Source organism: Lonchura striata, chromosome 1A, assembly GCF_050655825.1.
Source record: "Lonchura striata isolate lonStrDom1 chromosome 1A, ASM5065582v1, whole genome shotgun sequence".
Lineage (NCBI taxonomy): Eukaryota > Metazoa > Chordata > Aves > Passeriformes > Estrildidae > Lonchura > Lonchura striata.
Window position 1 is genome coordinate 66610210 of NC_140741.1, and position 13991 is coordinate 66624200.

The 13991-nt window shown below is 33.9% G+C and overlaps 1 protein-coding gene across 6 annotated transcripts in view; it reads right to left on the reverse strand.

Moving 5' to 3' along the window:
* Positions 1-13991, reverse strand: part of CACNA2D1 (calcium voltage-gated channel auxiliary subunit alpha2delta 1) — a 357434-nt gene that overhangs the window by 25495 nt on the left and 317948 nt on the right. For 5 of the 6 annotated variants that reach the window (XM_021543146.3, XM_085569969.1, XM_085569966.1 and 2 more), the window contains 8 exons: positions 13396-13467; positions 12257-12328; positions 8482-8543; positions 6760-6836; positions 4821-4881; positions 2940-3037; positions 900-984; positions 626-688 (listed from right to left, as the gene is read on the reverse strand). In XM_021543146.3, the coding sequence (XP_021398821.1) occupies positions 626-688; positions 900-984; positions 2940-3037; positions 4821-4881; positions 6760-6836; positions 8482-8543; positions 12257-12328; positions 13396-13467 (590 nt within the window). The remainder of the gene's footprint in view (positions 1-625; positions 689-899; positions 985-2939; positions 3038-4820; positions 4882-6759; positions 6837-8481; positions 8544-12256; positions 12329-13395; positions 13468-13991) is intronic. The other variant, XM_085569965.1, reaches the window with a different exon arrangement.

Sequence of the window (13991 nt, forward strand, 5' to 3'; positions counted from 1 at the left end):
GAATAATTCCAAAATAGGAAAGAAACTCACTTGGGAATTAAAATTCATTGCCATTTTCACATTTTTGGGAAACACAGAATAACATAAGAAAATAGATAAATTTGCCATTTACCAGTAGATCTGTACTGGTTCCCTCACTATTCCCAGTCGCTCCTGGGGGTATGTCTATTTTATTGTATGTCAAATTTCACATTCCCTTTTTGTCCTCTGATAATGATACATATTTCTCTCTTGAAGTCCCTGGACCTTTAGGTATGATCTTAGTCTAAAAAAAAAATATATATATCACCCACTACTTTCCAGTATCTGCATCCTGAGTGCTTAGGAGTAATTAGGAATTAGCATCGTCTCACTGCTACCACAAATGCATTGCATTTGCTGCTACTCTGCACTGATTAGAAACTTGGATTACAAGGGCCTGCTGTGAAAATAATGGGATAGATCAGTTTCAAGCAGTGACACAGGTAAAATAAAAAAAACCCAATACATTAGATTAATTTCATAGAGATCAATTCAGATTAGACCCTAGGAGAATATAGCTTTTCATTCAATAAGGCCACTCTTCAACAGCCCACCCTTTCAGGCTTCAAAATATCATATTATACTCTTTTGTAATAATTCTTACCTTTTGGGAAACACTCTAGTAATTCCACCATCTGTAACAACAAATCGTGCAACAACTCCATCACTGTAAATAAAAATAAGATTCAAAATGAAAACTGACTGAAATTCTCACAAATTTCTATGTCAAGCGTTGCCATTAATGTGCATAACTGTGAATAAATACCTATTTTCCATAACATTAACTGCATATCTGTATATACACCCAGATGTATAAGATTTTGTTTTCAAACTCTGAAATGTATAAAAAAATCACAGTCAATAAAATGAATACTTACAACGACAGTTTATTCCAATAATTTTGGGCAAATTCATTTGTTAATCCTGCATCCAGCAAAACTCGAATGACCATGTCAATATTACCTATCAAAAGAGTTAAAAAGTAAGTAATCTGTAACCATATGAGATGGAGTTTCAATAAAAGACTAAACTGAAATTCTGAATTGTCAAGATTCTCCAGCCACAAAAATTTTGGTTGTTGGTATTAGACATTCTGCCTAACTTGAAATTATATCAGGTAATTAGACTTAGATAGATTGATTGAATTCACCTAAACATTTTCTTTGTATCCTAAAAATGTGTCTTTGTGTAACAGGAATAAGGAAGGTGGTCAGGGTATAAGCCACAGCTTTGCAAAGCCCTTAAAACTGCAAATTAACCCATTTTTAAAGCACGTGATCATTAAAACACTTTTTATGTCAGTTGATTCAAGGAAACAACAATTCCTAATGAAATTCAACTACATTATAAACATATTTAAATCAATTAAGTCCCAAGCTCTCAAATAAAACACATCTGTCATCTGAAAATTGATACAGGGAAATAGATTCATTTTGAATCAGTAGCTTATATGGAAATACCATGCTTAAATTTGTTTTAAAAGGTGGTTTGAAGTCAGTGTTTCTCAACCACCTTTTTCAATAATACTTTAGCAGAAGATTATTTAAATGTGGGGATTTTATTTGTTATTTCTTATGAAAAGCATTTTTAGCTGACACAATTTCTATGGCCACTCACTCCTTTAATACTGTTAACACTAGTTGCTAAGGAGACTATTTTTAACGTAACTTAATTATTTGAAAAAAAAAAAAAAGAAGGAAAAAAAATTGCTACACATTCCAAATTGAAATACAGCAATAAGTGGATAACATTGTGGAATAATTACTTACTAAGCACTACTACATACTAAAACATCAATAAATGTGTCTTCAATATTTGCCTATAGTAAATATTACCCATGAATTTCCATTCTTTATTCAATTTTATTAAATTATCAGCAATTGTTTTAATCATTGGAGGTGAATGTTTTCATTTCCAAGACTGAGTCAAGGCATTCAAGTAAAATTTCAGTCAGTCAGCAATGTGTCAATGAATAAGATTATTCCATTAAAAGAACACCAAACACCCACATGTGGACACAAAAAATATCCTTTAGTGAGAAGGGATTGTATCTAAGTAGACATTTCTTCAGTTACATGGTCTAGCACAGAGATTCTTTCTGAGCTGATCAGTTATCCCTGACAGCAACATGCCAAAAAGATTTCAGAAAAGCAAGACCAGAAAAAAAAAAAAAAAAAAAAAAGGTTATTCCAAGTATTTATAAATTACTAATAATGATAAACAGATATGTATGTACTAAACCAAACCCAAAACCTGGTATTTTTTGAGAACAAAGCATTAGCACCTTACTGATGGTAATAACTCTTCATTTATTCTAAACAGAGCTTAAGGCTCAGTCGCAAAATATTAATTAATCCTTTCCCAAAGCCCAGTGCTTACCACTGCACAGTTACATGGATCTCTGGTCTTAAGCTACTCAAGCCCAAGTGAGATCTCTTTAACCAATTTGTGAACCAGCAAAATAACTTCTTTATCTTTTATTCTGGCTATTGGGTATTTCGGTCTTGGACTTCTTTTCTTTACTTATTTTGGAATAAAATGACAAGCAGGTTGGACATTTCATTACAAGGTTTTGAGTCTGTTTGAGACTTTGGCTGCTACATTCAAGTTAGAAATTATAAACTCAAAAATATTTTGACTGTATTAAAATTAAACATTATTATTTGAAGCTTGAGTAAAATGCTGAGAGGAAATATGGAAAATACAGGATGCATAATGCCCTACAAACTTTCTTAAATAAAGCCAGAACTTGAAAACTTGAAAACTAATTTTACACTCTCTACTTTGGATAGAAAATCCCAACACTAAGATACATTTCTACTTAAAAAGACAAACCCACAAAATTTGAGCATGAACTCTCATCCATAAGAAGGTGTTTTCCTAAGGAATTATTTCAGTGATGTGAGAAGTGTACTTACATGATGAACTGGTTGGACTATTTCTGTCAATAAATTCATTGAAATTTAATAGAAATTCAGTGTTGTTTTCTGTTTTTTTTACATCGTTACAGTATTCTCTGAAAAACAACAAAATATCAGTTTTTTCATATTATTTTCTTGTGCTTTTAAAGCAGAGACAATTTAGAAGTCCAAGCAGGCTTGTACAATTATTATGAAGTAGCTGGTACTGCTGTGTCAATTGGCTATCATGATCAGTACTTAATGGTTACCATAACCATTATTCAGACATCTAAGGAAATAAGGTGTTCAAATGCCTGCCTAAGCACTTGTTAAGATTTGGATTGCAAGAAAATTGCTTGCATGAAATAGTGAACAGATTTCCAGAAAAAACTGAGGAGTAGTGTAGGACATATTAGGACCTCAATGTCTCTACACTAAAAATATGCCAAATGAATTTAAATTGCTCCTGGGTTAAACTATTCTGGAAAGTACCTGGACTGCTGGTGAAACACAGACACCCCATGCTCAGCTAAGGTCAGATTTACAGGTTAAGGTCCTATCCTCTGAGAAGTTTTAAGTGCAATTTTATTAGGGTACAAATCACATGAGCATATCAACGCTCTTTGCTTTGACATATGCAAAACAGATAAACAGTAAACTCCTGTCCCTTATGAAATGAAATAAAGCAATATATCATTGGGCAATTCACTGAATGCAAGCAAGCAAAATAGAGGTCACTGGGCATTTTGGAGGCAAATATTATATGATGAGGGGCATTAAACAACTTTAATTAAAATGTAAAGAGTGTTTAGCAGTAAAGCAGGGGGCTCTCTTTTTAAAATGAGCTTTTATATTAAGTTAATTTTGCACACAAAAGAAGTGTGTTCAAGTATTTCATGTGACTAAAATATCTTATTACCCTTTATTTACTTCATCATAACCCAGAGATACCACAGGTAGAATTTACCTTACTAGACTTAGATTCACATTTAAGCAGAGCTACATATCAAACAGACTTTATTCTGTAAGACAGTAGGGACTTGCTGGAAGTTGTATTTGGTACAATTAATTCTCAATAAAATCAGTCTTTCAGAAAAATTAAATTAAAGAGTTAAGCTATGATTTTTAAGACAGAAGACATTTTAAGACATTTTATGATGGAAGACTTCATATATTCTTATATATTAATATAAACACTTCATACATATTTTTTTAAGATAGAAGACTTCATAGAAATCAATCAATTAATTGAAATCAATCTATTAATAGAAATTTAAAAGTATAAAGAGATTTATCAGATAAAAAAAGTATGCAACAATTCTCAATTATCTTAACTGTACAACATTTCCTTTAGTTATCATAACTATAATTTAGAGGAACTCAGTTTTTAGGAAGTCTTTATCATACCAGGTTTCCCTTGCAAACATAATTTTAAAAGGGGAATAAGAACTGCAGAATTTCACATTAAAAATACAAAACCTCAGGGAACTAATGAAGTTAATAAATTTTCAATTACTTAATAATATTCAATTAATTGAAAATTAACTAATACTTAAGTAATAGAGAGCTTTGAAACCCTTTGGCTTAAAGTTGGGAAACACGCTGTGGTAAGTATTATGAAACCTATTTTAAAAATAGTTGTAAAATCTTAGAAGTCAAAACCACAATAAATGCCCTGATGTGAATAAGTTTTCCATTAAAATATCAATACCAGTTTTTACAGCTCTCAGACAAATATGAGCAAAAATCAGAGCCTGAAGATGCTATTTGCATTCCAGCATGATAAAAGATTGATAATTTGTTACCAAATGAAGATTTATTGGTCAAATCTGTATTCTCCATGTGCCAATAATCAGATCAGATGCAGAAATAACATTTATTACTGGGAAATCAACCAACCTTGGTGCTAAAAATGTGTAGCCAACTTCATCAAAATGATCATGCTTCAGTGATTCTGTAACTAAAAAGATGAAGACTAAATACCAAGTAAGTAAACTGGAATTTTTGCCATTGTTTCTCTTATCAAACTATTTGGCTAACTTTTGCATGCATCCATGAATTTAGAAAGAAAAGTTTGAGACACTTTCCCCCTAATAAATTCTATGCTTCTCAGTATTTTGCAACATAGAAGAAATTACTTGATTATTATATACAGCATACAACTGGAAACAGTAAGATAATATCTTGCAATTTATTTAAGGAAGACATTTTATTATCATAGCAACACAAAAATAACTGAGATATTTTCACTAGAAGTAAACTATGATACAAATAAATATTTGTGACACTGAGTTGTTAAAACATCAAGAAAAATACTTCTAATATTTTCTGCAATAAAATGTAAAAATTTAAATCATAGTAGCATCACTGTAAATCCTATTGAAAAATATGGCTTTAATAGATGATATCACTGAACACTGATAGGACCAGACAAAGAAGGATTACAGATTAGCAACATATTAAAATGTGCATGTAAACAGAAAAATACTTCACTTTTGTTTTTCCCTTTCTATTGCTATGGTACCCAATGATCATGAGGAAAATCCTGAGATGAGGAATACAGAGGAGAATATCCAGTGGGAATAGAAATATAAGTGAAAAATATCAACTGCAGTAAACAGAAGGAAATTGAGCAACAAGAATATACTTGCCCTTTGCCACTATCCATCAGAAAGAGAAAGCAGGGAAACAGAAAAAAACAGGGTAAAGCACAAGGGGTCACAAACCAATATTTTATTCAAACAGCCCCCTGAATAAAAATATTGTACATAGATTCAAAGGTTCAATTTACATACAACTGTAGTCTGGAAAAAAAAGGACAAACATCTCTGAAGACTGAAGAATAGGTTCTTAGTTATTTCTCAGTACCTTCTATACACTGTGGTTATTTCAAGGGTCTGTTTTTCAGGTTTTATTGATACAAGTGCAAAACCAGATGATGTAATTCATAAAGAGAATCATATTCTCTGCTTAAAAATTTAATTTAAAGTACTCAGTATTGGAAAAAGTTACAAAATAAATCACTGATTATAAAAAGTTGCTCTATTCTTCTTTATATATGGGAGCAATGATAGAGGAGCGTGATGTAGTGCTAACCAAGTTTTCCCTAAACTAACAGTATCTTTGCCTCTGAGGTTTTAGTGTTTTTCAAACTTTCTATTTAACTACATACTTGCTCTAAATTTATCATAACACCTGGATAAAGTTAAAAGGCTGTGCTTGGTTCTATTTTGTCTACTACCTAGACTATAATTAAGCTACATCTAATGAAAAAAAAACCCTTTGAATACTGATGTGTAATTTTCAGCTATCACTTCACAATCTGTAAATGGTTTGAAATCAGTCTAATATAAACTACAATGCAAACATCCACTAAAATTATTTGTAAAAATTGAAATAAAACTTAATTGCAACTCAAACCAAACAGGGCTTTTGCATCATTCTAGCAGAGATAATTTGCTAAATATTACACTGTAACAAAAATACAAAAAAAAAAAGTTATACTCTTATAGTCTATATCACTATATTTTGCTAATAAAATGAAAAAATAGCATCCAGACCCTTAAAATGACAGCAATAGAGGATACATAAAGCAATGATTCTATAGGTACAGAGCAAGGGGTAGGGATTGTCAGTGGAACTGACATGTCCTGCACATATTCTGTTTTTATAGAATATTTTTTGCACCTCAGAAGTTAGAATCATTGCTGAAGATTTTGGGTACATCATGGTAACATCACTGAATTCCACAAAATTTATGAATTTCAAACATTGCTTTTTAAGTGAATCTGAGACTTGGCAATACCAGACAAAACCAGGGAATCTTTACAGTACTTACATCTGGCTAGAATTATAGGTTCATCTATTTTGGCTTTAATATAATAAAAGCTGTATGATGGTAACACCAGTGCCAAACTGCAACAGAAATGAGACAAGTAAAGCAATTATGTTATTTGCAGCAGTTTTCCAGTTTCAGCTTCTTCGTGTTTTGAAAGTAATTCACAGTTTTGGAATTTGGACTGTCATGAGATGAGGCAGACACACAGTGAAATCCCAGCCTCACACTTAGTAATAGACACAAGTATCTTTGTACCAATCATGATGGTCCCTGTGTTTATTTTGATTCTTATTTACACTTCTAAACACAAATGCACTTTTTAGCAGATAAATAAATAATTTCCAAATAATTGCAAATAAAAAAATACATGATTTTGTGTCTTCCTCTGACACACATAACATCCCAATGTAATATGTCACAGTAATCACTGACTGCAAAAATATCACTTAGTACTGTGCTGATTTGCACACATCATATAACCAGAGACTCTCACTAATAACACAACAATCAACATTATCCAGGAAATGCATCTGGCAATACTTGCATTCATATCTATTGCATTCAGGATCCCCAAAAAATACTTTATTTAATCATGCAGTCACCACTAACAATTATTGAACATAATTGCACAATAATATTTTAAGATTTGCACAGCATTTGCAAAGTTTTCTTTTATATTAAACTTATTTTTGTTCAAAATATGTAGGAATTAGTTTTGCATCTAAATTCTAGGCACATGTATAAGAGTTCAGTTCTAAAAATATATGTAAAGGACAGGAGAGATGAGTGATCTTTAAATAGGTATCATCAACTGCCAAGTAGTATCCTTAATTTTTACACTTGGATTTCATCTATGCAGAACTGCAACAGTTCTTAATGAAGAGCTACAGAAATTAACATTAAAAATCTTGCACAATTGACCCATAAATGAGCTGACCTTTAGTGACACATTTGCAGTTTATACAGAATATAAGCTGAATATTTAGTGATAGCCTTCCACCAATTCTCCTCTAGGGAAATCAGTGGCAGTGTACCTGTCATTAACAGTTACTGCTAGCAGAAATTGCTAATTAAAATCTATAATTTTATGTTTAATAAGTTTTCTGCAAGGATACTCTGAGGATTTATTGCTATATTTCATGCCAGGAAGCTCAGGCAGAATTAAGAAGTCATGTACATCAAATGTATTTCTCTAGTGATTGCTAGATGGCAGTCTGAGAAAACTTCCTTTTCTTACAGAGTATAAAGATAGAGGCAATTTAACAGAAAAAACCTAGAAGATCCTTGGTATATGTTCTGTTGTTAAAATTGATTTGTTTGGTTATACACTCAAAATAATGTTTGCATTCTCAGTGACTGTACACCTGTGCAGAAGACAACAGAAATTGGGATCCAACTTGTCGGAGGATTACTGTAATTCACCATAACAGAAATAGCATTTTGGTCAAAATTTGACTCAATATTTATACCATGTAGTTTTGAACTAGAGTGGTTTAACTTTCCTGAGACTTGCAAAACCTTTACTTGTTTTGGGTAATGTTAAGGAATGTTTCAACACTCCTTCTAATGTTGCTATGTTGTGTCCATAAATGAATTTAAAATAATATACACACCAGTGTCACCTTAGCTAGTATAAAAACTGTAATGCTAAAAATATTAACCAAAATTAACCAAAAGGACACTTAAATAAACAAAGGAAGTCAGTGAACAGAATTGAGTTACCTGTAATCAGTGCCGTTCACAGCAGTCCATGTATACGTTCTGTTTCCTTTATCAATATACCTCTACAAAGAGATATTGGTGAAAAATGAAATTATTAAACTAAGGAGCTTCAATAAATGTGACCTTTCTTTGAGAAATACTGTGTAAAATCAAGTAAAAATCTGATGTATTTCTATTTATTATTTTGCTAAAATAATGGGTTGAGCTGCAACTCCTTTCCTTAAATATATTCCAAACTTCTGTTTTGAAAAAAAAAATCAACCATATAATTTCTACTGAACATTAGCAAAATTTAAATTTAAATAAAATCAGCCAAACCTGACCTGTAATTTTCACATTAGCCAGACCTATGCAAACCATTATTTGTGTGATTTAAATTTGATAAAAAATGCTTTCTCTTTTATGGATAATTATGCAGTTAAACTATGAAAAAATTTAAAAAACCCTCAGTTACAAAAATACTTTGTAGGTAAGTCTTTAAAAACAAAAACACCCAAAGCCTTCTGACCTTTCAGGTCACAGCACCACTGGCTTAATGCATTTAAATTTGAATCATAACTAGAGGCACAGTCTGGTAATTCTGATTGTATAGGCACCCCCTGCTAAACATAACATGTGTTTCTAATCTAATTAGGAAGGTCTTGAATTTGGGAAAAAATTTAACATTGAAATAAATGTTTATTTTTAAATAACTTAATACATGAGGATAATCTTTACCATTTGTTTTCTTGTGGTATGAAAAATAGCATGATAAGCACAGTCCCACAGTTCCCCATAGATTTAATCATCCACCTGGCTGACATTGTTTTACTCAGTTTTCCACTTTGAAAGCTATAAGATTATGCCAGCTGCAACATATTATTACTTTAACAATCACATTTTTGTAAGTATGTCAGCATTGAAGGCTGTACAGCTGTTGCACTGCAACATTGCAAACACTGGAGAAAGGTACCACAGGTGTAACTCTAGGTTCTTTCTTTCCCTATGGTAAAAGGATAGTGAGAAAATGACCATGGCTTTGGAAAGAAGGTGACTTATATGACATTAATAAATAGAAACCCTCTCATTACCTGGCTGCTGCCTTTCAGTAAATCATGACAGGATAAATAATGTAATAGTCATTTTTGACAGAAAATGAAAAAAGATAAAAGCAAATCAGAAAGATGCATATAACTGTGTCTTGTACCCTGATACATTTTATATTTAAGATAAAAGGATAGTTGAAGAGATTCCTATCGAAGCCTGTTTATACTTAATGTGTACTTCAAGCTAAAATCAGCTGCTTGAACCTAGTGCTGGCAGGCCCTCCAAATCAGGCTGAGTGCCCCCACAAGAAAAACAGTGCCCAAGGTGGGAGAGGAGGGAAGGGAAGAACTGAGCTGTAATTAAATCCTGTTGCCACCAGCAATGCCACAGTGCTTGAAAGCAAATTGGCTGAAAGCTCTCTTCAAAGAAAACCCAGCAGCTAACACATCCTCACATCTCAAATCCCATTTACCTTTCCTTAGTGGGCAGCCTGAGCCCATCCCATCCCCAGCTGATCACTGCCAGGGAACTCACACATGCTATTGCAGCTTCTGTGACCCTTCAGTTTTCACTACTGCCCATCCCTGCTGCCAAATGTGGCAATGCTTTGTTCCTATGGCATCTCCTCTGTTACTTGGAAAGCCCCTGAGGCCCTGGGAGACTCCAGAGCACCCCACCCACATTTGCTACAAGTCCAGTCTCTATGCTGCAGTATGAAGTCATCTCCCAAGACACTGCTGGGGCCAGCTGCAACACAAAAGGAAAGCGATGCAAACTTAAACCAAAAAGCAAAACAAAAAGAACATAAATTTTAAGCCCGAAGACTGCAACTGTCAGTTCAGAGCAACCGACCACATCAGCCCTTTTTATAAGAAAATATATGAAGCTATCAAGTGCTTAGTGATGCATGGCTCATGCGTGGCCCGTGGTTTAAAGCAGCTTTTTTCTGGTTCTAGCAGCCTGGAGCTGGGAGGGTGCAATGGCTGGAAGCAGTCATCATAGCCAGCCAGCTCTGGCTGCTCCTTTCTTCTCTCAGAGAGGTCTGGGTAGAGGAAGAAATCTTGGGCCATGGTGAAAGGGAAGGTGAGGATAAATAATTTCATTGGCATTGAGACATCTGGGATCAAAGGCTTGGGATATTTTATTCCAACACAGACTGCGGTCTGGGCAGTGTGTAACTGGCACATCTCATGCACCCAGGGATGTTACATCCTCCTTCCTGCCCAGATACTGTAACTGACTTCAGCATTTGCAATACTTCCCTCCCTCTTTCTTTGGGAAAAGAGTTGCATTGCAGGACCAACTGGTTCAGGTCTTTTGCAGAACAGAGCTTGAGAATGTACAAACAACCTTAAATCTCTTCAAAATGTTTACCATTAATGCATTGTCTTGTACAACCCTAATCGTATTATTGTATTTTTGTGACCTTCTAACCCTTCTTCTTCACCTACACAGAGCCTTTTTCACCCATAGATGTGGAAAGGTACTCCTTAAACAAAACAACATAAATCTGAAAATGTCCCAGCATGGAGTCTCTTCCTTCTGGAGCTGTTTATCCTCATCTCAGATGCCAGCAGACTTTGGACTCTCTGACAGTGGGTCAGGAACGACCCAGTTTCCCTTAAGGGAACACACTGGTGGCATCCTAAACAGCATGGGCTCCTGACACAGGTCAGGGGGCAGAGCTGGCATCCACTGGGGCTTAGCCTCTCTGCCCCAGAAAACACCTACCTGTGCACCATTCTCCAACACTGGAACCATTCAGATAAAAACACAATTATTTTACACAGCAGGATTTACCCAGAGATTGTAAAGCAGTATTGTAAAGCTTGGCTTTAGCATTTTACTGTGAGAAAGCACGAAACAGTAAAGGAGGCAAGGGCCCTGCTATTATAGATCTCTAGAAGAATATGGGAAGAGGGGAAAGCCAGTATGAATTAACTTCAAGCAATTCTTCTAGGTATTGTTATAATGAGCTTATATCTATGGGTTGTGCAGTGTCTGCTAAGTCATCAAATTAGGTATCTTCAAACTGACCTATGGTCAGAGCAAAAAGCTGCAAAAAGCTGTTGTGGAACTGTAACAGTGAGGCACACTGTGGCCCGAACTGCTCCTTCAGCACACCAGTCATGATTTCTTCTCAGGTCCCCAAGAAGTAGAGCACCCATGTAATGACCCACATCAAATTAGAGTATTTCCTAGTGCTAGGAAACATATCTGCTTATTAGAGAAAGCAGTAGCAAAGATTTCTGGAATAAGTATTTTGGACAAGAAAATAAAGAACTCAACAAGCTGTTCAGAAAGTACATGGTATAACTGTAAGATGAATTTGCTTATCCCAAAGAGTCTTCATTTATGGCATAAAAATTACTTTTTTATTTTTTCTCACAACTTTCTTCCCATTCAACCACAATATAAACTACACATCTCTGCAAGCAAATTAAGCACTTTGTTTTGGAATTCATGCATAGATGTAGGCTGGGTCCATTTCCTGTTGAACAGAGTGTAAGACCTCATCAACAACTGCTTGATTAATGATGCACCAAAGAAACCAAGAAACAAAACAATTATTTTTTTCCTAAGTACATTTTTTTTTTTTTTACTATAAGCCAGTAAAACTAGCAAATCTGGAGGGAAAAATATTACAAATTGTCACTACAAAATGAATATACCAGCATTTCACCATTTCACATTATTTTTCTGGTTTGTTTTATTCCTGTAAATGTAACTCTTTGGGTTCATATCTTACCTCATCTTGGGACTTGACCAGTGTTTCAAATGTTTTTTCTCCACTTTCTCCATCTATCATTTTTTTCCGAATCTATTGGCAAGGAAGAAAAGGAAAAAGTGAAATGAAAAAAAAGTGTAGGTGTTCCATGTAACAGGAATAATCATTCAAGTGATCAAAACATTTCTTAAAAACACAGAAAATGCTAATGCAAAAGGAAGTCACAACTCTTAAAAAAAATTTTTTTTTACAATTTTCAGATTTTTCCAATTAGAAGTTGTTTTATCCAAATATATACTCAATCAGTAGAGTTATGAAGCCAAAATTCTGGTATACTTTGCATTGCTGGACCAAGCCAGCTCCTTGATGTTGGGCACGGACAGAGAATGAATTCTGTGTGCATGAAAAAGAAGTCCTGCCTAGCATTTCTTGTGCCTCCCAGCACATCTGTGTAATTCAGGTAGTAGCACTGATTCACAGAAACACTTTTCTACCAGCTCAAGAGTAACTCTCCTCTAAAACAGCCATTGCAAAGAAACTTAAAGCAGAACTAAATAAATAACAAGGCGGGCTGGTTACTGTCAGTATAAAAGAACCGTTTCAGTGAAAAATATGTTAAAAATGTAAAATGTTTTAAAGTTTTTAATTTGATTTCAGAAAACTAATTATTTTTGAAAGTTATCACTTCTGAATATATTACAAAATCAATAATTGAAAAATATACAGAGGAATTAATTTGTTGTCTACACTTTGTTTCTCAGTTCTCTTTCTTACCACAGTAACAAACTTGCATTAATAGGGAAATACTTTTAAAATATTTCAGGTAATATTTTAATATTCTATTAAAAAGTGTTATGTTTTGAAAATTTTTTCTACCTTCCTTCCCAGGAATGGTTGCTTCATGAAGAAGAATTAAGTAGTAATCATGGTGGTTTTCAAAATGAGAGGAATATAATGCATTTCCCTTGCCTATAAATAATGCTGGGATTTAATTTGTCTAAATATAACTTCATGTCAATAAAGTCACCGTCTTAACAAATTTAAAATTCAGATTTATATTGAAATAGATACCCATTCAAAATCTAGAACATTTATTGTTTGCAGTTATGACATGGTAAAATACGAGCAGCAACAGGCACTAAGAAACCAGGTAATCTCACCTCAACTTTAATATCATTTTCCAATTCAGCATCTAGAAAATCCAGCGTAACAGGTTCCTGGGATTTAGGATTCTGAAGCAGAAGACATTAAATGATCAAATAATAAAGACAGAGTACTTTAATATTACAAACCACTCTAATCCTTTCATTTCAAATTAGCCTACTTTACTGGGTTTACTTACCCATCTATTTTAATCTCTTGTAGCATTACTAGTGGCCCTTTCTCATTTATTTTATTTTGTTGAATAGAAAGGTTAAATGGATAAGTGAAAATCAAATTAATACTAATTGCTGGTGTCTGTCCACAGCCTGTCATGTATGGGGCTCATGCTGAGGTGCCACTTCCCCTTCTCCTGGTATGTCACAGACTGTACTGGTTTGGGAGGAATCGGAGGAAGCAGAGGGTATGAATATCTCACTTGAAGTCCTGCCTCCAAGAAAGGAGAGAGAAATTTGGGAGAGTTTTCCACCCAACCAGTAAGATGGGCAACTGCACTCTGCAATTTTACGAAGAGCAGACAACACAGACTTACTGATGTGAGGTGGGAACACACTCAAGATTCAAAAAGACAGCAATTGCAGACAATTATTTGGGG